Source organism: Brachyistius frenatus, unplaced genomic scaffold (genome assembly GCF_029030835.1).
Source record: "Brachyistius frenatus isolate BFR_SWC_R1_liver_20210118 unplaced genomic scaffold, ASM2903083v1 Contig_27, whole genome shotgun sequence".
Classification (NCBI taxonomy): Eukaryota; Metazoa; Chordata; class Actinopteri; family Embiotocidae; genus Brachyistius; species Brachyistius frenatus.
Genome location: NW_027210626.1, coordinates 1651397 through 1675291, shown reverse-complemented (window position 1 = coordinate 1675291; position 23895 = coordinate 1651397). Strand labels below are relative to the sequence as shown.

General features: G+C 40.0%; 1 protein-coding gene across 1 annotated transcript in view; it reads left to right on the top strand.

Annotated features, from left to right (window-relative positions):
- The window catches only part of LOC138620899 (receptor tyrosine-protein kinase erbB-4-like), a 299444-nt gene that overhangs the window by 233683 nt on the left and 41866 nt on the right, over positions 1–23895 (top strand). The window contains exons 17-20 of the mRNA XM_069698538.1: positions 1949–2081; positions 6279–6401; positions 7394–7492; positions 13596–13781. Of these exons, the coding sequence (XP_069554639.1) occupies positions 1949–2081; positions 6279–6401; positions 7394–7492; positions 13596–13781 (541 nt within the window). The remainder of the gene's footprint in view (positions 1–1948; positions 2082–6278; positions 6402–7393; positions 7493–13595; positions 13782–23895) is intronic.

Genomic DNA, 23895 nt, shown 5'->3' with positions numbered 1-23895 from the left:
AACATTTAAAAACATTTTTTTTTTAAAGCTGGGAGTTAAAAGAACCTGCCAACACTTCAGGAAATCTTCAAAAGAACAGAGTCATGATAAAAGTCAATGTGTGACACAGATTTAAAATATGAATGCATATTTAGACAATTGAACACATGTTTGTATTTGTGAATAAATTAAATCCAAAGATAAATAATCAGTCAAGTATTAGACATCTTCTCCTTGGTATTTACTTATCAATATTCACTACCACTTGTGATCAAACTCCACCCATCTCCTCCTGAAACAGTATTTGGGACACTGGCACCAGGATGAAGGGGAACTGCAGCAGATTGGGGAGGGGGGTGTAGTTATCAGCCAACCTTGCGAACCGATCACCTCTTATCAGATCTCCGATAGCTCCGGCTGGGATTCAGCTGTATCCCGGCCACAGCTATCAGGTTTAGCTGCCTGTTCTGAAGTGTCACACGTGTTGTAAATCTGTTACCTGTTGGAAGTATTTTTATTTTTTTAGCGCAGCTGAAAGTGTCTTATCAGAAATATGTGATTACACAAAGCCTTCTAAGGCCATTGTTCCACCTGGCATTAACTCACATCTTGTGCAGGGATTGTGTGCATATCTGGTTAAGCTGGATTAATCACTTCCTGTCACTTCCTCATGTAATATTTTGTCTGATAAAGCTGACTAATAGCTCATCTAACATGTTCCCGTTTGGAGGTATCTTTTTTCATTTAATTCAAGATTATCTCAGCCTTCCTGATTGGCTCCACATGTGATTCGTTTATTATTTTCTAGATTGTAATGGTGCAGAAAGATTGCATTTAATCTGTTCAAATGCATCCGTGGTCATGTGCAAAGGTGGCTTACTGGGTGATCTTTAGAAGTGTTCGTCTCGAGTGTATTTATAGCACGGCTGAGTTTCATGCGAACACTCGGGGGACATGTTAATGTCGGCTGGAAAGACTACTGAAGTGGAGCATATGGAATGAATTGGACATCTACTGTATATCACGATGCTAAAATGACATTTGGTATTGTGTAAAATTGTCTGTGGCCACACTCGCTTACTGATATGTGACTATTTGTAGCTTCTGTATGCCTTTGATCACTGGCCATCAGCTGTCTTCTCACTCAAGGGATTCATATGGGCACACACACACACATACATGGCAGACAAACAAACTTCATTTCGCTGCTCTGAAATTTAATGATATTGCTTTTACGGCGTCCATAAATTAGCTAATGACTATTTTTAAAGTTACCACTATTATAAAAAAAAATAATAGCAATTACCATTCTACGTTCAATTTGTTTAAACGATAGGTTGGCATTTGGTGGAGTCCACTCTTTCGCTGTCTTGCTGAGCGTTAGTTGAGAGGATTGATGCCACTCTTGCAGTTAAGTATAGTGATTTTCTCCATGTGCAGCCAAAGATAGAGATGTGGGGGAGATACAGCATTCTTCACTTCCCATAAAGACGACTGACTGAGATAACATTTCATGGGGTATATCCTTGCAGTCTGCACTTCTGAAAAACAGCCTTTTTTCCCCGACTGATTTAAGGCAGAGTCATGAGTATTGAGAATTCACTATGATGGTGATTTCCATGTTTTTGATCTCAGCCTCAATTTTAATAAGAGGCCATGGAGTGATATTTGTTACCAGATCAAGCTTGGTGGAAAAATAGACCAACAGCCGAACGTGAAGGGGATTTTTAAGGATCGCCCACATACACATTCACTTTACAATCATGTTTTCGGTTTGTTTGTCCATGTGTTTTCTTGATTGTGTGTGCGTGTGTGTATGAACGTGATGCTTGTATTTTTTATTGGCCTCATCCTCTGTACTGGTATTCTACCTGCTCATTCTGCACCCCCTTCTGTCATCTCATGTTGTGTGTCCCGCCCTCCATCTACTCATATTCCTCCTACTCCCACTCTATTTTCTTGTCCTCAGAACCCCTCTGATTGCAGCGGGGGTGATCGGTGGCCTCTTCATGTTGGTGATCATGGTACTGAGCATAGCAGTGTCTGTGCGCCGGAAGAACATTAAGAAGAAGAGGGCCCTTCGGCGCTTCCTGGAGACAGAGGTAAGCAGGACAGTAAATGTTGAATAGAGGGAAAAATTGCAGTGGGTTACACAGAACGATAATGAGAAGCAGAAGACATACTGTAACCAAAGTGAATCCAATTCTCAAGAAATCTACTTGCAGTCCACACAGTATTACCATTTGGTATTGTATCAAATTGGTCAAATGATTTCAATATAGTTTTGGAGAATTTAAAGAAATAAATGAAGATATAGAATGTGGAAAAAACTATAGGAACGTATGTACCAAGGATTTCTATGAAATCATAAAAATAGTAGAATTCTTCAATCAAAGACGAGCAGAATTACGAGGGTGATTCAATAAGTTCCAAGACTGCTCCTGTTGCGCACGAACGCTGTGCAGTAACTCGATGTCCACAGAGTACAGAAAAGCTGTAACCTTCATGAGTAAGTACTCCAACTTTCTTTACTTGATCAAAATCAGCACCTGAGTTACAAATGATTTTGTGAGTAGTGATCCGGGTGCTTCTGAGATGTTCTATGCAAAGTCACGGTGCACAACCTCACCTGGTTTTAGACAGTGCCTCCCTTGGAAACGCCAATGTCACTCAAACACCTCCAGGCATATTTCTTCATTGCCTTAGGCTTCCTGAAGCATTTACTGTTGCAGATGTCCAGAGTTTGACAGAAGATTTGACGTGTGCCCTCTGGTCAGGACCACAGAAAATTGCGGTGTGCACCAACATGCCCTCACAAAAACGTGCGTAACTCGGGTGCTAATTTTGAACAAGCAACGAAATTTGCAACAATTACTTATTTGAGTTAAAGCTTCCTCCTGTTCGATACACACAGTGGTGCTGCGCATCGGTCGTGGTCGCAACAGGAGCAGTCTCAGAATTGACCCAGCCTCGTATATTTGACGGATTTCACTGGTCTGGATTTTACATAAAGTCTCTAGGGTCAGCATAGTGTCAATTTTGAAGAAACATTTGATCAAAGGAAATGTCGAAGGACGTTTGTCTAAATTTCTTTGATTACATTTTTTGTCAGTAATTGTTTGTGTAGCTGTGAGTGAATAGAAAATTCACACTGAAAAAGAAAGAAAAAGATTCAGACCTCATGTTTCCAAATTGAATTTGCCAAAGTTGAGAAAGTTTCAGAGGCTCGGGTGTTGACTTTGCCATAGTATATTGGAAAGGACACTTCTTCTCAGAAGAGGGAAGGGACCATACCATTAGAAGAGGAGAAAGCACTCTTCCTTTGTGTTAAAACAAAACGAGTACATCATCTAATGCACTTGTGTGTCTACATTGAGAATAAGGTTTTGTTTTACTGCTTTCTCTCTCTTTAGAGCACATGAGTATCAGTGAAGTATCTTGACATAATAGCACTGATGGAATACAGTCTATCATTCTTCCTCTATCATACTGAATTACTCTTACATCTGGGCCCCACTTATATTCTCACTGTACTTACATAAGTATATATGTTTTGTTTTCATAGATATATTCAGATAGAATTATTTTCACACAATATATAGTCAACATGATGTTAACATCAGCTTAGACATTTTCTTACCTTCAAATAATGAGAACTACACTTACAGGGCCACACTGTAATGAGATACTCAAAAATACCAAGGTTATAAAAAGAAACAGAAGGATGGTGCGGAAGTGGAAATGAAAGCCTAAGATTTCAAAATGAGTACTTATAATGCTCTGATTGAGATCGTACTGCCTGCATTTGTTTCCTGGCACCAAAAAAGAGAATTCCTTTTTAATCGTTAATCGTTAAAGATTTCTTTATTCATGTATGTATTTTATCTTGTTACGGTGCAAATCCTGTTGTGCGTGTTGGACGATAGTTAAATATTATAAAATTAAGTCTAAAAACATATACTAGTGAGGCTTAAGATGCTGCACATCACTTTCACATCCATCCTGTAGAGATCACTCAATTATGTGTCCGTAAAATGAGCAATCTCAGAAATGTTTTCAGACAGGAAAACATTTGCGTTTTACATACCCTGGATTTAGAAATGATTCAGAAACTTTCACTTTGCTTTGTACACACTTTGATTTCATTTCAAATTGCGAAAATAAAATGTTTTGACCATAAATCGACACTCTTTAGAAAATGTGTAAAACTTGCAAATGTATTTAAAATCAAAAACGGAAATCTCGCATTTACAAAAGTTCTTCTGTACCCAATTTTGGATACTTTCAACTATCAGAGGGGACACTCACCAACCATGAGTTTAATGCTTTCACAGTTTGAATGGGCCACCACAGTAATTGTAGCTTTACTAGAGGCCGCAACATGCAGTATATTTGAGCCTGTAGACTAGACAGCACATCCCCTCACCATTTTACCTCTTAAAGTTGGGAGTTTAGTGTCTTTTTAAGCAGGTCTGTTAATGCCAGAACTAGGGCTGTCAACATCCTCACATTTTAATTGATGATAATTGTCAATCAAATAATTGCAATTAACGATTTATAAGTCTTTCTCTGTTCATTTTATGCCATCATTGTAATCTAAGCCTCTTCATAGTTTCAGATTACACGTAATGTACATTTTATGAAAAGTCATATATTGGCTGTGGTGTTTGGCTTTGCAACTCCATTGCAGTAGATGCTCATCAAAATGTGGTCAGTCCAATATTAGTTAAGTTAAGCACCTCGAGATAAATAGTTGGAGGTGCTAATTCCCCAATCGTGTTTTTAAACGAGAGTAGAAAAAGGGGCGCAACAAGATGGCTTCATTTAAACCTCGATCGGTAAAACACGTGGTAGAAAATGTGACAGAAATATGACATTTTTGTTCGTATCATCCTGCTGTTTTTATACAGATGAATGGAAACGATTATGCAAAATGATTGTGGTCAGCTCAAATAATTGCGATCAAGCAATTGTGGAATAAATGTAGAATTGTGTAAATGGTTTGTGTGACTGCACGGTTTTTGATTTGGTTCCAGCACTGTCTTGTAGAGCAAGAGGGTGGACAGTTACACTGTTCTATTCTGTGGATGCTACACAGTCTCGACATCTTCAGCACCACTAATGCTGGACAGCTCCCAGCACAGTCAGATAGCATAGGGTGCTGTTTTTGCATTTGTGTTTGTGTGCGGGTGGATCATTTTAAAGACAACTGTATTGTCTTGTGTGTGTTTGTCGAGCGCACCCCCTTCTTGTCTCCACCCTGCATAAGCTGATTTGTTATTCCATTTAAATGAAGAATGGCTATTGTTTTTAATCAAATGGTAACCATAAGCCAGAGGGACAGAAGCTGCCGACCACAGCCAGGCTGATTTACACTCTCTCTGTTTTCCTCTCTCTTCCCTCCCTCCCTCTCTAATTTACCACCTCTTTTCTGCAATTCTCCTTTTATTGCCCCCTCATTTATGCTTTTGCATCCTCTGACTAATTCAGCAGTTCGCTTCTCCATCGCTGTCTAGTTGTTGTTTCTGCCAGAGTTCCTCTCCCACTCCACATCTTCCTTCCTCGTCAGATATAATCTCTCTCCTTCTCTTACTATTTAATTTGTTTGTTCCTCCACTTGAGCAGTAAAAAGTGTCAACTCCTGTTCAGGCTATGCAATTATCCAATTCCCCCAATCTTTTTCTCACTTTTCATCCACCTATCTTCTCTCTCTCTTCTGTTCACATATTAAATGTCTCACTTTAACTTTGCTGATATGAAAATTGAACGTCACGATTTGAATTTATCTTGTTGGAAAAAAAACGTCATTGTAACCTTACTGTCAACTGAAGTATTTAGGTGTGCATTGCATTTAAATTAAGCTGTTTTTAAAAATGATTGTTCTTGAGGAACCACTTCTGTGTAGTCATAATTTCAAGTAACTCCACGGTAATTGTAGTTGTGCTGTGATAAAAGCTGAGTCTCCCAGCATGACTTCTTAGAAATTAGGTCACAGTTTTTTGAAAAGCAGACATCTTTGCCATTCTTATCAACAGCCTGTGTGTTTATTGCAAATTGTAAGTCTTGAAAATGAATTGGGTACATGTTTCCAGGATTCTCTTACAGCTATTGTATGTAACAACAACTCAATAATATGAGTGTTATCTGATATTCCATCAATTTCCTTGAATTTTCACATGAGATAATGACTGTGTATACAGGAAAAAAATTATTCCTCTCCCTGCCTGGAGCTTTCATCATGTAGTTGGTGTTGTAGTACTGTCTGATTAAATGTTCTGTGTTATTGGATGTGTTTTCAGTTGGTGGAACCTTTAACGCCCAGCGGAACAGCACCCAATCAAGCTCAGCTTCGCATTCTGAAAGAAACAGAACTCAAAAGAGTCAAGATTCTCGGCTCCGGGGCCTTTGGGACTGTTTATAAGGTAAAACACAGAGATCAAATAATATTAACCATTTGCATTTCAGTTGGTACTTTGCCAAATAAACTAACGTACTACTGAATATGAGATCATGACGTGGGATCGTCTTCACAGTCTCACATCATGAGAGGAAGACAAAGGAGACAGATTGCTGGATCATTAATGACAGGAAATGAGATGGAAGGCTGGAGGTGGGAGATGAAAAGAATAAGTAATAGCAGACATCCAGACCCCTGGGGTGACAGTGAAATAAGAGGTAGCTGAGGTCACCACCAGTGCAATGATGGGTTGGGGAGAGGTAGGGAAAAACACAGCTGAAATTAGAAAGAACAGAATCTCTGTCCCTGAAATTATAATTGGTCATTTTGTAGATCCATCCACGCACATTATAGCACATTTTTAGGTCAGAGGTTTTGGAGTATGAGCGCAGATGTCCTTTTTCAAAGCAATGTCTTGCACTCTCCCATGGTGAATTTAAAGCACCTAGTAGATAGTCACTTCAGAGTCTGGTGGATGAGCCATCGGACCCTTACAGTTTGTTGGTGGCCAGGAAGCATCAGAGTTATCTTGGACTCCACCATATATAGATATATATAAGTATATATAACGCTGAGAAAGTTTAAAGGCACTTGACATCTTTCCTCCTTTAACTGTTTTGTCCACTTTGGCAGCAGCTACATCACTTTATTCCTGCCTGAAATTAGATACTTCAAAATGATTAAATAGTTTTACCTTAGTCTTTTTGAAGGGCAAAATAACCTTAATCATCCAGCATACAGTACATTCTCACACTCTGCCAGTGAGAATATAGAATGTGTTTATTTAAAAAGCTGACAACGTAGAAATTCAGGGTGAAAAATGTTCAATTTATTAATTCCTCCTGTTCCTCAAGGATCTATACCATCTTTTTCTTTAAACAATGTTGGTGAGCTGGACATTTGTGAGTTTTCAATCAGAATAATGACTCATTATGTTTGTGTGTGTTTCTACTTTAGGGTATTTGGGTCCCAGAGGGTGAAACTGTGAAAATTCCTGTCGCCGTTAAAATCTTAAATGAGGCCACCGGGCCCAAGGCGAACGTGGAGTTCATGGACGTGAGTATCTTGAAAACAAAAGAGTAAAAGATGTATTATTTGTCCCTGGTTTTGTTATGGTGCAGTTAAAACCGTATTAGTTATATTTGGTTATGTAGACATAATTCAAGCTGTGTTTGGTCACGTCAGTAAAAATGTAACCTGACATCACTTTACAATGAGTGACAATGAGTCTTTGAACAGAAATGAACGATGGGCGTTCATTACAGTTTAAAGACTCATTGTCACCATTATGCCGTTTGGTCACCTTTTTTCCCAATTTTAGCAGTCAGATCACCGTTTAATTAAACTTCATTACATACAGTATGTCAGTCAGTCAACACTTCACCAATCAAAAGCACTGCAGTACACACAACAGTGGGTGAATGTATCATTGTTCAAATGCACTTCAAAACATACAACGGTAAGTGAACACATCACATGGCCCAACGTTCAGCACTGATTGTTATGGTCTTTAGTTCAGGAGTACTGTCCAGTCTTTTGCTATTCAGAGCTGTTCCATTAAGTTCAGCACAACACTCACCTCCAAGCACTGCACTGCACGTAAGGTTAATAGCTCAGTAGTCTTTTGATTTACGACTGAGGTAACCGATTAGCATCCTTTCATGTTATTTACAAGGAAGTAATGTAAATCACAGGTGAGCAACCAACAGAACTCTGTCACCCGTGGGGGAAGCTTCACTACTGAATGCATCTGATTTGGCCACTGACAATTGTTATTTAAAAATACAAATTATGTATTGACACTGTGACTCTTCATTCAGTGTTGGGGTGTGACGATCTTAAAAACAGTCACCAAAACAACCAAACCACATCTCAGTTATTCAGTTATTTCAAAAGAAAGCCCGACTTACAAGATAAGTGGTGAAATACAGCTATTAAGCACTGACACCAGACTAGAAACCATCAGGGGCCCCTGGGAGCCCTGCATATGCACACACACACACACACACACACACACACACACACACACACACACACACACACACACACACACACACACACACACACACACACACACACACACACACACACACACACACACACACACACACACACACCATGCCACAGGCTCCCAGCACAGTGCACAAGGCCCCATTTATAAAACATTCACAGCTTGGCTCATTTCAAAAGGAAAAGTGAAAAAAAAAAAAAAAATCCAAATTATTACCCTGTGATGATGCAATGCAGATGAAATAACTCCCATCAACACACGCAGGCATGCAGACACACACACACACACACACACACACACACACACACACACACACACACACACACACGCGCACATCGAAAGCGACCTACTTGCGCTCATGTTTTGCACTTAGTTTGACAGTCTAAAAGGAAGAGTTTTTTAATGTTAGCATTTCTATTTTTATCAGGACGCCTTTGATGAACATCCCACGTGTGTTTAATTTTATGTTGTACGTGCTTTGGGATCTTGTTTGACAATCAGAAAGCCAGATACAGCATTAAAAGGACACCATATAGGGGATAGAGAAGAGGGTGATTCAGGGACATAATGTATCTAGAGGGGGAGAGATGTGAAACAAAAAAACAATGCATACTCATGTTCCATCAGAATCTGGTATCTGTCCCAGCCCCCAGGGTTCATCTAAATGGCGGAGGAGCGGAGTAAATGTCTAGACTGAAGAGCTTTTTCAATAACAAGCAGTGATAGTATTAAATAATGAGAATGGGTCCTGAGTGCAATTTAAAAGGAAACAGCAGGAGAGAATGAGAACGTGATTTGAGGAGCAACAAAACAGAGATAAACTAAACTGAAACTGGTCATAAAGGTGGTCCAGGGTTTGTATATATCGCAGTAGAATTATTTGAATTTCGTCATATTTTTGAAGGAGACCTGCCTTCACCTTCATTTAGGTCTACAGTCTACCTCTATTGACTGTTTAGCAGCTGGGGGCTCAGCTTCACCTCCAGGGAACATCAGTGGTTGTTACAAAGAAAAACCAGAGTGCCATTCACTTACTTTAGCCATCCATTATTTCCCAGCCAGACTGGGAATTCTGACTGGTGACCTTCTAGCTGCAGGCCACACTCACTTACCACTGACTGTTTGAAGAAGGTCACAGAGCATTGATTGTCTTCCAGTGTAAGTGTGTAAGCGTGTAAGCGTGTATGTGTATGTGTATGTGTGTGTGTGCGTGCGTGCGTGCGTGCGTGCGTGTGTGTGTGTGTGTGCGTGCGTGTGTGTGTGTGTGTGTGTGTGTGCGTGCGTGCGTGTGTGTGTGCGCGCATGTGCGTGTGTGTGTGTTTCCCGCTCTTTACGTGTGGAACAGTCAGAGAGGAGAAGCTTCTCCTTTTAAACATTATAAAATGGGCAAAAATGTTGAGCCTAGAAACAAAATGCCTTCACTGCCTTCATTGCCTTCACTGCCTTCCCGCTGTAAGTGCTTGTCAGACTCATATGCAGTGACGGCGGAGTTACTTTTGAAATGTTAGGAGTTACAGGTTAGGAGTTAACCTGGCAAAAAGTAATATTTAATTGAACTATTTTAATTCCTTCAAAGCCATGTAACTTATTACATTTCATAATTTGTTGTATTACTAAAATTTTGTAACTGGGCTATAAAGCTGAAAAGTCCCCCCCCCCCCAAAAAAAAAAAAAAATTTAAACACGGCTGTAAAAAACGTCTCAACAGTACTCATCACTGCTTGCTGTCATATTTTACAAAAGGTTTTTCTTTTTTTTACTAAAAGTACTTCAGTATAACTTGAGATAAGATTTACATGTTTTCATTTTAAAGCACAACCACCAAAACAAATCACAAATCACAACTGACTGCAGTAAAGTCCATGCTGAAGGACGAAAGAACTGTAAACAGGGCTGAGTACTGCTCTCTTCGTCTTATCCATCAACGTGGCCATCCACCTTGGTGTGGTTGCCTGAACATTAATTTGATTGGCAGACGAGAGGCGGTGCAAAAAAAAAAAAAAAAAAAACAACAACCAAGAGAACAAGTGTCAAAGTTTGAGTGCATACCACCAAATAAATGGAGCCTGTCTAGACATAGAAGAGAAGGATTTCCTTTGCGGTGACTAGATGCACAGCAGCACAATGAATGTCATATTCTACATATCAGCTTTTTACAAAAAATAATATATTCTGATGTTACCGCTTTGTAATCACCAACATGTTGACTGGTAACTGAAATCAAATTACTTCCTTTTGCTCAATAACTGTAACTGATTACAGTTACATATATATTGTAATGTATTTACATGAAACTAATTATTCCCCAACACTGCTTTCACATGCATTTAAAAGTGTGGATGTTTTTGTAGGTATGCAGCAATAGTAGTCCCTACAGAAAGAAAGAGTCGCTACCTCTCGTCAATCCTTTTGAAAGCTAAACTCCTGCTCAAGACTTGTTTTCGCTGAAGAAGGATAAATCTATCCATAACCTGTGAAAAGAAAAACTTCACGTTTAAAAACTTTTGAAAATACCTTCAGTCTAAGTCAGTGGTATTTAAGTTGATTTAATGTGGGTGGATTTGAGGTGAGCGGTGGTATACAGAGGTTGTTAAAGCAAACTGTATTAAGATTTACAAATGTTTCGCTCTAATATAATTCTGAGGATTTATTTCAGTGTAACTTTATAGAGAATCGTAACTTCAAAAACGTCTTGTTTCCACATGGTTTTATTTCATTGTAACAGCAAAATGAGAACTATTGAGTGGGGGTATAAACTTTGTAAAGGCCTTTTTGTGCTTCAGAACAGTTATCTTCACTCAATAGTAGTGTTTCCAGAGCCTAAAGGGATGCGTCTTTATTGAAGATCTACTTTTTCCCTCTGGATTTTTTTATTCACAGCCAAACACTCTCTCTTCTACAGCACAGCCCCACCATCTCCACCCACCCTACATTTAATGGCTTTAAGATATGTTGCCATAATTCCACATGCCATTCGGTTAATATAACTATTTCATATTTTTGCTGTTTTTATTTTAAATGTATGCAACTCTGAAAATGCTGTGGGGTTCATTTATAATGAACCATAGCTCACAGAGCGTATATACTGGATACAAGGATATTTTAACCTTTTTCAGGAAACCACATCACAGTGGGAGAATAATTCAGATCTTCTTGAAAGCGATCTTAACAGCCAAAGAGCAGAAAGAACCTGTCTCTTACTGACTTTGGCCTGATTTATCATCTCTACTGTATCCGCTGCCATCATTGGACATCTTCAGCACACGAGCAGGGATCTGATTATGCAAGCATAGTGATAGGTGAGCCATATAAATTTTAGGCTGTGAAGTGGTTGTATTTCTTTGTCACTGTCCAGTGGAGCTTTATACACTGTATACAATACACACTACACACACACACACACACGCACGCACGCACGCACGCACGCACACACACACACACACACACACACACACACACACACACACACACACACACACACACACACACACACACACACACACACACACACACACACACACACACACACACACACACACCTCTGACTGTCTCGTCTATTTTGCTGCACAGCTATCCATCTCATGATAATTTTTAACCCATAACCCTTGTAGTCACAATGATGTGTGTGTGTGTGTGTGTGTGTGTGTGTGTGTGTGTGTGTGTGTGTGTGTGTGTGTGTGTGTGTGTGTGTGTGTGTGTGTGTGTGTGTGTGTGTGTGTGTGTGTGTGTGTGTGTGTGTGTGTGTGTGTGTGTTGACATGTGTGTTAGGTAGTTGCATGGTTGTGCAGAACTCATGAGGCGTATTTCTGTCTTTGGTAGTTTCTAAATAATTTGAATAATAAGGTGTCTGTGGAGTTTATGACGCTACAACATATGCGATATTGAAGAGCATAGGTAAAGTTTATCCAGATGTACATATATTATACAATAACATACTCTATACTAGCTATTTATATCACAAATAGTACATTACCCACAAGAAAGAAGCCATTCTCACTGTGTTAAAGGGCAGAGACAGATGATTTACAGCAATCTCACCTTGCTGTATTTACTCCATTTTTAGTTCACTACAAAGAATGCTGATGGTCTTAAAGCTTTGAGTCACTTTGATGTCAAGGTTTTGAGTCAAGTTCTACTGTTTCTGAACGACTGCAACCTTGCAGCTCACTTCAAGAGGAACCTCAGCCTGAAACAGAATAAGGTGCCCTGTGATCTTTGGCGCTTCAGTCTGCACTTGTAAACATGATGAACTCTCGCACTGAGTGAGTCTTTGAGCGTTTGGTCTGGCATTTGTCTTTTCACATTAACGGGATGACTACTTGGGTACAGTAGAGCGACGTACTCATCTGAACAAAGATATGTTTTTGCTTTTTAATATGCAACAAGCAAAACAACTTATAAAATAATGAATGAAAAAAATCCTAAAGGCCCCTTCACATTGAGTAATTTTGCGCTGCTTATAAGCGGGAGTCACACTGAGACATGTCCACCAGCTGCTGATTGGAGCTTTAATGAACAAAGGCAAATATTCAGATGGTGTCAGAAATCTAGTACCAAGTTCTCACAGAATGGGTGCTGCTGCACAAAATCTGTACAAACCAACCAATCAGAATAAAACATGAAATAATGCAAAATATACTGGACTGCAACATTTTGTCTATCCAATTTTTTAATAAAGAAGCTTAGGAAAAAACCCACACTCACACACACAGACACACACACTACACTGATGGATGTGAAATAAAAAAGTTGGTGTGACTTTGGCAAAGAGGAAAACTTTGCAGAGCAGCATTTTCAAACAATAGAGTGGTTCTGATGGATGATACCAACTGAGGACGTGCCTGTCATTTTATATGCTTGTTCTATTCACATTAACTTTGCATTATCCTGTATCTTGCATATCTTAATAGGACTTTTGATGCTGGTAAAAATGTATAGAACTTCTTAATAAAGTATAAAGTCACACCAATATTCCATAATGACAGAGGTAACTTACCTGTGTACTATATGACCTGGGTTTTACTTTGACAACTGTTGTTTGAAATGAACAATATTATATGGAATAACATTGACATACTATTGCTAATTTAAACTGCCATCCACAACCTTTCTCCCCCACATGCCTGAGTGTACATCTGTCTCATTCAGGAGGCTCTGATCATGGCTAGCATGGAGCACCCCCACCTGGTCCGACTGCTGGGAGTCTGCCTGAGTCCCACAATCCAGCTGGTCACACAACTGATGCCTCACGGTTGCCTGCTCGACTATGTCCACGAGCACAAGGACAACATCGGATCACAGCTGTTGCTCAATTGGTGTGTCCAGATTGCCAAGGTAAGGACAACAATCATTCATTAGTTGTTTGAGTGGCTGCATAGATGGCTGGTTGATATGGCCGGTGTATTTACTTGTTGACGGAGTGGTCGATTTGTTTGGTGATATTCCAGGTGCTTAGTTGGATATTTAGCAGGTTTGTTCATCAAAAGATTAGTAGAAGGGTATTTGCTGCATACATACTGGTGTTTGCTTTGGATTACACACTCACACATAACTACCAAATCGCTCTATTATGTCCCAACTAATAGAGGCCGAGTGAATTGCTGCATTATTCCTAGACAAATTATGTTTATGTTTGTCTTTAGTACATGGCCGCAAGCCAGAGACAATGAGTGGAGATTTGGTAAAGTGTCTGTGAGTATGCTGGTGGATTCCACAGCAGACAGCGGCGCCTCCGTTACCGGCCTCCCTGAACAACTGAAATAAATAATTCAGTCTTGCTCGACTTTGGTGGGGGAAGTGAGGAGTGCAGGGAACTCAGACTTACAGGATCATGGATGCAGGAGTGCATCGTAATTAGTTATCATGTAGCTGTCAATAGTATTAGGTGACCGATACACGTAGTAATCGTTTCTCTTTCTCTGTGTCTGTTTGTCTAGTCTGTGGATGGAAATATACCAACTCACATTTCCCCTTAGATGTGAAGCAGCATCTCTCTGACACGGTGGAATAACCCCGATAGCCCCAATTATAAGCTACACAAAAACATTTTTTTATGTTTCTCCTTAATATGTATTCGAATATATTCATTGTATGGCCATTGGATTGGGTTGTGTTATACCCCTACATATATCATGATATAATTGTCTCCAAAGCAGAGGGAAAATGGCTTAGCCGTCGCCGCAGTCCCAGATTTAATATCTTAGACAAATATTTCTGTTGCCGTTTTTGGCTAAATCAGAAGCAGGCAGTGCTCCAGTGAGCTTCCACAGTAAAATATTAAATCATCAATTAAATTTGGGAGACAGTTATGATCATACCACACATAGTGAGTTTTTTATATATATATTTTTATATATATATATACTAATGGTGATCAGAGTTTGTATTAAGTCTTGCCATGCTGACAAACTTCCTGTACCGTGTAACACATATTTTAATGATATTGAATTGATCACACAAATTACTTTGTGGAAAAAGAATGGGGTTCGGCAATATACACATGAATAAATATGTGCCCGCTGTGAACAGTTGTCAACATGGAGAGAATTATTATTGATAAAGGATAGATATAATGATTTATTATTTACCATTGTGTTGTGTTACTGTGTCTCACTCATGTATTGTTTAGTGTTTTCAATAATTGGCTCCAGCTCCCGTGGACACAAATAGCCGTCAGGGGAAACGGTTAATAAGGTGCCAACACTTGGGGTGGTGCGCACAACAACACAAAGAGCCCTTCACAATCTAAATCTGAATTCATCTGAACAATGTGAATTGGGACACTTAGCCTAACGCCATCAATATTCCCCCGTCTAATTCTCATAATACGCATTATGTCATTATTCGGGTCATGGATTCATGCATGCAATCTCGCAGGGTTCCACGTGGCTCTCAAAGCTCTTGCAAGTGACAGGGGCTCCACTCTGAGGCGACGTCCCTTTGGCCCTCCCTCTCTGTCATGGCCACCATCACAGCCATAGATTATTAATGGAGTGATCTGCCATGAGAGTCATACTAATGAGCAGATTCATCAGAGCCACTACACATGGAGAGCTCTGATACCACCGAACACCTTTTTTACCGTGTTTTATATTTCCATATTCCCTTACAATATATCACTTTCTCCTCATTATGTCTGCTTGCTTTTTAAATCTCCTAGTTCAACAACTCTTCTATACATATATATATATATATATATATATATATATATATATATATATATATATATATATATATATATATATATACAGTGTTGTGTCGCAAGAATGTCACAAGTTTTGACTTGCTTCTGCCAGAGTAAAAATGATCTATCAGAATATTATACTGCGGCAGTGCTATGGTAAGAACAGGAAATGTCAAACACAGTGCATTTCAGTTAATCTGGATAACTTCCTCTCGAAGCTTTTCACAAGGGACACGATATATCGGTTTGTCTTTATGCGATGAAATCTTTCCACATTTCACCCTTGACATTAAGTTGTCAAGCAAGGGACGTGAAATCGACTTGCAGACATGGTCATCTGTTGACATTTCTCAGTCGCATGGATAGCTTGATACTGATGATAGCAGCACCATTACCAAAATACAGAGTACTGTCACTACCAATATTACTCTGATAACAATAGATGTGTCCGCTTTGAGATTTACTGAACTTTAGTAAGCAGTGGAAATGTACTTGACATGTTCCTGGCATTGTCTTGTGAAATGAAGAGCACTGTATTCATAGAGTTGCATCCTCTCCATCACTGCTACAATGGAATTACCTCATTGGTAGTCCATACAACTGTTTACCCCGGGGCACTGCTGCTTGCGTTATGAAGTTTAAATTAACCCAGTGTGCTGCCCGACGTGGTAATTACAACAGCACACATGTCAGTTCCATATGTCCGCTGGCAAAATTCACAGCCTCAGTGTTTTTCAAGGGTTTATAAAGAAATGACGTACTTGTACAGATGCAAGACAGTGGAAATGAAATGTTAATGATGAATTTAGTTAAGAAAGAAAACAGCTGTGTTTTGTGATCAATTACCTGTTTAACAAACTTTTATGTTGTACGATAGTCAATGTGTTATTTTTAGCGATGCAACCAATTTTGCTCTCGGAGTTCTTTGGTCTCGACCAGGGGTGTCCGAACTTTTTTCACTGAGGGCCAAATACAGAAAAATATACAAAAGGCTGGGCCACTATTAAAGTTAACAAAAGCAATCAAATGTAGGTAAATTATGCTTGGTAATTGAATATGCTTAAAAAAAAAAAAAACAGCCTACATTACAACTTTCCATTAACGGGATTTCATTAATTTTGTTACAAAAAGGGTTAACAGCTCATTCTCAAAACAGCTGCCTCAGATTGCTGTTTAGTCAGGATGGTGATCCCCCTTCACAGCCCTATATAAAGAGGGAAACATAAGGGAACAAGGGAATGGGTATATTTAAGTTAGTTATGCAAATCAGTCATTGGGGTTGTTAACACATCAACTAACGTTTGTTGGGAAATGTTATCAACTTTAATTGGCTGAATTTATTAAGTAATTGGGCTTTTCAACACATGAATACTGTGTAATATATTTGTAACTCGCATATAAGGGAGTCGAGAACAGCTTGATTTCTTTCTCAATGACAGAAAAGTCTCGGAAGCGCTGACTGAATTCTGTCATAAGAGATGTGATCACAGACACATATGTCCCCCTTTCAGCAGAAAGGTTGGCCTTTGGAAAAGCACATTTGATTTCAGACAACGTGGGGAAGTGCACAACATTGAAGTTGCATAGTTGTGTCTCAGAGACAAAGCTTCGCACATGCATTTTAACAGCCTCGCCTCCACTCTCCCGCGCCTTGGCACACATCATTGAGGCCATTCCTTTGTGCTCGCCTGTCATCCCTGGAGCCCCGTACGTTGTAACGCCACACAGCTTATCCCATTTAAGTTCCATTTTGTCAGTGGCATCTGACACAGCTTAAAAAATGTCCTTACCCGTTGTTGTGCCCTTTAGACTCCTGAGGTCAAGCAGCTCCTCCGTAATGCAAAAGTTACCGTCAACTCCCCGCAAAAAAATTAATAGCTGCGCGGTGTCTGTGGCATCTGTGCTCCCATCACATGCAATCGAGTAAAAATCAAGTAAGAAGTACAATACAGTCACGTGACAATTTCATGTGTGGGTCGTATTCCATTATATTTTTATAATTTGCTGCTGGCCAATTAAAAATGGACCACGGGCCGCAGTTGGCCATAGTTTGGACACCCCTGGTCTAGACTGACTGGTTTTAGCAAATATTGGATTAATTGCCATGAAATAATCTATGTACAAGTACATAAGTACTCTTACTGAGTTTGGCGACCTCTCATCTTGCCATGCAGCAGGTTATAGTTTTAATTTTTCTCTTGAATCATGTAAACGTCCACCAGGTGGATTTGCACATACTTTTGTATAAATGTATGGTCCCAGATTATGACTGGCTTTGTTAGCCCTCACAAGTTTAATATTTGTGAATTTGTCAGTTGAGATAAAACATGATTTGACACAGATGAGAGTAATAATCCATTTCATGTAAAGTTAACAAACTCCATGTGAAAACACTGCTGATGTTCCAGTTGTTCCAGTTAGCTTCTGCATTCTGGTGTGAAAAATGGGCCTGTTTGTAAGACACTTTAGGTCCCGCTCATAAAAGGGCACAAATTCTTCAAAAGATACAGGGAGAAGGGAAATGATATCATGAACTGCGGTTGCACAGGATGTACGTAGCAGTAACGGTTTCTGTCGTTATTCATTTTCCCATTACATATCCCACGCAGTCTGCCTTTGAAAGGACACTCGGCTCGTGTCAGGATGATGCATATTAATTGTACTGATTCAACACCACATGACAGTCAGTTAAATTGAAGGAGCACCTTGAATTGAGCTTTACAGTGAAAACTGTTTGTCAAAGACAGCTGCAAATCTTTCCTGCTCCCTTCGTCAATATTACTGCTTTTGTTGCTTCTAAGTCCGGCAGTGTGTGTAAGTGTGTGTGTGTGGCCCCACAAGTGTGTATCCCAGGGTCGTTTCTCAGTGTAAACCAGACTAGGCAAACATGCCTCTCTCCAACTCATTACATACATCCCTAGGGTTCCAGTGAAAACTCAGTTCCCTCCTATTCTCAGTCTGCTGTGTCTCTTTTGTTTCTCCTCTATGTCTGTCTGTATTTATTTCAGTATGTGAATCTCTTATTTTTCTTTCCTTCCACATCTCTGAACATTGAAGCATTAAGAATGTACCGTCTGCTCCCAGGGGTGTTCATTTTTGCTTTCAAGCTTTTGGTAGTAGTGGGGTTGGGCGATCTAGCCCAAAAATAATGTCATAGTATTTCTACGATAACAATATTTTGCCAAAATACTGAAAAATGTTATATTGATAATTTCAATCAATTACTTATTTCCACCCTAACATGATCTTTTCATAAACATAGCCACATATTTTTTAGAGGTAAACTTAAGGCAACGTACTTTTACGCGTAATCGAAGAGAACAATGACACTGACATGGTGTCCTTGAGTGGACTGACTGGTGTATTACACGCTTTGATGTGACATGGGGCTGTAAATTCAACAGTTCGCCTTCAAATATTCAGTAAAAAGTAACATAACTGCAGTTTGTTGTACATCTGATCTTTTGTTGCCAAACCACTTCCACACAACTAAAGTCGCTCCCTTTATTGTAACTAACTCCTCCACCGGGAAGCTGATTTAATCCATGCTTTTTTGCTGTTGTGCGTAAGTTACGCTCTTTAACGTATGTCATATCATTATGCTTCATAATGATTTGATATCAATACATGAACAAGTCTAGGTTACCTTATCATGACATTTTTTTTTTTTTAATTTTATCAAATAAAAGATTATACCAATATTGTTATGAACAATACAATATGGCACACCCCTCCTTGCTATATATATTGTACTACCACTCATGTCAGGAAAAAAGTCATGTTGCAGATCTTTTTTATTTTTGCCTTTGTGTCCACTCTGTAAACCCCTATTTCTATGGTCAACCTCAAATAGTGATAATTGTCAAAAAGGTTGACCAAGATAGCCAAAGCACTTTACCAGCGACACTTCACCGCATGGCTGAGCAAACGTTATTGCAAAAAGGGTTTCAGACTGTAATCACAGCAAAGAAAATTGAAGCTGTGAGCAACAGATGGGTTGAGCCAGGCTAAACCAGCGGTGAGGACGAACAGGCAACCTTACGATTTGTACGGTTTGGAGAACTTGTTGATTTTTATATCTACGCTGTGACTTTTAACCGACTTGTACTCAGCAAACTTCTCTCTTTTCCCACTCAGTCTCTTGTCGAAAACATTAAAATTGCATTCAGATGTTTGATTCCAACCATTGCTGGCAGATAGCATCCGTGCTCCGAGACCACATGTTAAGACATTGAGCGATGAGCAGATCACAGGCGCCAAGCCTTTGATACTACCATCCCTTAGAAATGTCAACAAGTGTCCGCCTATCTCCTTTCCCCTCACCCTATCTCTGGCTCATACTGTCTCCCTCCCTTTCATGTCCAAACTAATTAATTCTGAAGCTTTTTTTGTGGTGGTCTTTCATGATTGCATAAATAAGCGTATGATTCAATGTTAGTGACGGGGATACCTCCCTTCCCGTGGGTAAATATGTGAGAGCAGCTTTGTACATGTTCTCATCAGTTGCAATTCCCATCAAAGTGGAGAGCTGGTTAGGTGGAATTTCACAATTTTGGGGGAGTTTTAGATGTATTTTTTTATGAAGCACACTGTGCAGTATAATCAATAGCATGTTGTTGAGCTCCTACAGCAATCCATAATACAAATGAAGTCATAATTGATACAAAGAAGTGGATCAAACTGCCTTCATATATTGGCCTGTTGATGTGGGGCAATCTTTAATGAGAATTCACTCCCATCCACTCTGTCTTTTGAAATTATAGTTTGCTTCATTAATTACATGTTCTGACTATTATATTTGTTGCTGCATCAATCAGCTCAAAGTATCCTTTTGAGAAACACCTGACTCTTGCTGCATTGGAAGCACTTTATTGGTAGCAATGCTCAGGCTGGAGCACATCGAATGCATTCAGTATATTGTTATGCCAAGTCAACGCCTCATTATTTGCCTGATGAATAACAAATCAATTTTAACCATTTCTATTAGGTTCATTAGACTTGCCTCTTCCCAATTTTGAAAAATAAATACAGGGGCTTCAAACAGTAGACAGTCATTCTTTTGGCTACAGTAATACTCAGAAATGATGGCTGATGCCTTAAAGATTTAAAATCTGAATTTTATTCCAACTACAGATTCCACCCATTAATTAACTGTCTTTCAAGTAGAAGGAAAAATTTGCTGAGATGTTGAAAAGCCTGCAGACTTTTGGCTCTCAATATCTGTCCTTCTTCTTTAAAATGATATTACTATTGTTATTTGTGGCCGTGCCCATGGCACCCTCCCAGAAAATGCTCTATACACACACATGGTTTGGGATGAAGTCTTTGCTCCAAGTGAAATATATCAAGTATCTTCAGAATGAAAATGAGGCCGACAGGCGGACCGGTGCAGCATCAGCAGGAGCCTGGATGCTTTGTTGGCCCGTTGCAGTGAAAACGGAGCCGAGCCTGAAGCAGAAGCTTTTGATTTGCCAATCGATCCGCTTTCCAACCCTCACCGCTCTGGTCATGAGCTTTGGATGGTGACAGAAAGAATGAGAGCATGGTTGCATATGAGCAGCCAAAAGGTGTCTCTGGGAGTACAAGTGCTGCTCCTCCATGTCGAAAGGTACCAGTAGAGGTGGTTTGGGAGTCCAATTAGGATGCCTCCCTCTGCAGGCATTTTTGGAACATCCAACTGCGAGAAGGATAGGCGAGAACACGTTAGGATTACATATCCCATCTGGCCCAGGAACGCCTTGGGATTTTCCCAGGAAGAGATGGAGGACTTGGCTGAAGAGGAGGGAAAAGGACATCTGGGCTACCTTGTTCAGTCTGCTGCCACTATGACCCAAAGCAGATAAGCAGTGGAAAATGAACAGATGGGAATTGAACAGACGCCTGGCCTTGTGGTCTTAGTCATAATCACAGTAGCATTTTTTCCGCCCGGAAAATGGTAGATTTTTTCCAAAGACGTAAGAAAAAAAATGTCCTTGGAGTGAAACTTGGTCACCTGGACTGACCTCTGAGTGCACAAACCTCAAGACAGCAGACAGATAAATGCTCCCTGTAAAGGACAGAAGCATATACAAATACTCTTTGGCCTCCACTGACTCATGGTTGCCATGTTGTCATTCAAAAGCACACACAAACAAGCCAAGAGGAATACTTTCTCTCTTTGTTTTCCCTGTGCCTATCACTCAGTCACTCACTCTCTCACACAAACACACACACACACACACACACACACGCACGCACGCACGCACGCACGCACGCACGCACGCACGCACGCACGCACGCACGCACGCACGCACGCACGCACGCACACACACACACACACACACACACACACACACACACACACACACAAATCTACAGCAGTGACACAGTTTTAACAGCATCTGGCTGAGTGGAGATGGATGTGGCCAGGTAGGGCGGTGGGGGAAATGGATGTCTGCAAGCAGCCCACACAATGGATGAGACAGGCAGCTCAGGGAGACAGGTCCACACTAATGAGTGACTGCCACACACACACACACACACACACACACACACACACACACACACACACACACACACACACACACACACACACACACACACACACACACACACACACACACACACACAAACAGGTAAATGAAGACTTGTATACATCCAAACCTGAAAACACAAATATTAACAAAGCAAAAATCTCCAAATTTGATTGGATGCATGTAACACACACACACACACACACACACACACACACACACACACACACACACACACACACACACACACACACACACACACACACACACACACACACACACACACACACACACACACACACACATATTGTGATGCCCTCAGGTGAACAAACAATCACGTCCCCTCAGACTCAGTTTGATGTTCAAAGTATGTAATCGTTTTTTGTGTGTATTTACATCAATTTGCCTCTCAGTCTGTGTCAGTGTCAAACTACAAATGATCTGGCTCCAACACGAACACTGTATAAAACAGTATGTATCTGTCTTTACCCTCTATTTTCATGTCAAACCTTTCCTCCGCTCACCTCTCATTACAGAACACGTTCACCCACAGTTTTTATATCTATTTCGCAAAGGAAACATAAACACCAATACTCACATCTGCAAATAGCAATGTGTGTGTGTGTGTGTGTGTGTGTGTGTGTGTGTGTGTGTGTGTGTGTGTGTGTGTGTGTGTGTGTGTGTGTGTGTGTGTGTGTGTGTGTGTGTGTGTGTGTGTGTGTGTGTGTGTGTGTAGCCTTTCTATGTCCATCTTTTTGTATCATTATGCAGCCTGGAGGCTGTAGAAGTTGGCTCCCTTGTTACATTTGAAAAAAATGGTGGGATCTAGCCAAGAGACTGCCAAGATGTAGAGGAAATGCTTGTACACTTTAATAACAATTAACTACAGTTCACTATTGTTAAATTGTTATTGAATATTCGGAGTGTCATTGCAATGATGATGTTAAGCATAAGGATCCGCTGAAGTGTGGCATCAAGTGTGTTTTTAAACTGTTGCCAAGCTTTTCTGTGGGCTTCTTTTTTCTTCTTCTTTTTGTGCAATGTGGAGCTGCAGAAGGTCACAGAAGTATTCTGGTCAATTTTTATACATTTCAGCTCAGTGATCCAGAAATACCGGTAAATATTTTGAGTCAATACAGCAATAAAATACACCTACAGTACCACTGAAAAGTTCAGCTTGCATCTTGATTTGTAACTTTTTGACTGTATCAGCAAATTTCTGTCCTTCCTTGGCTTACTTGAGTCAATATTAATCTAACAAACACAAACTGCTCACTTTCAGCTGCTTTTTGGAGTTTTGTAAAGACATATCTTTTAAGAAGCTGCATTGTTTTTCTACTAAATATCTTTGCGGTGACATTCCCCCAAATATGACAGATTTCTTTATGGATTTGGATTCAGAGATTCAGAAACAAGATATAGGACTTTATTGTAACTGGACAAGTGCAAAGCGCTACATCTTGAGTGCACGGACTGTGTGGTCTCCAAATACACCATTTTAGTTTCTATAGGTACAGCAAGGGAGCAAGGGCCTGTTGAAGCGGAATATAAACCGGCAGGTGTGTGTTAAAATTGCACTCTTTGCCTCTCACATCACTGGTCTCATCACTCTGAAACTACTGAGCCAATCACGGTGATGCATGATGACAACAACTCAACAAATTAAAAGAGGCTTCTTCAGGAACTTATAATACTGTTGTAGTGGTGTAGAGCAACTTACAATACAAACAGAAATAACATGGAAATAAAATGC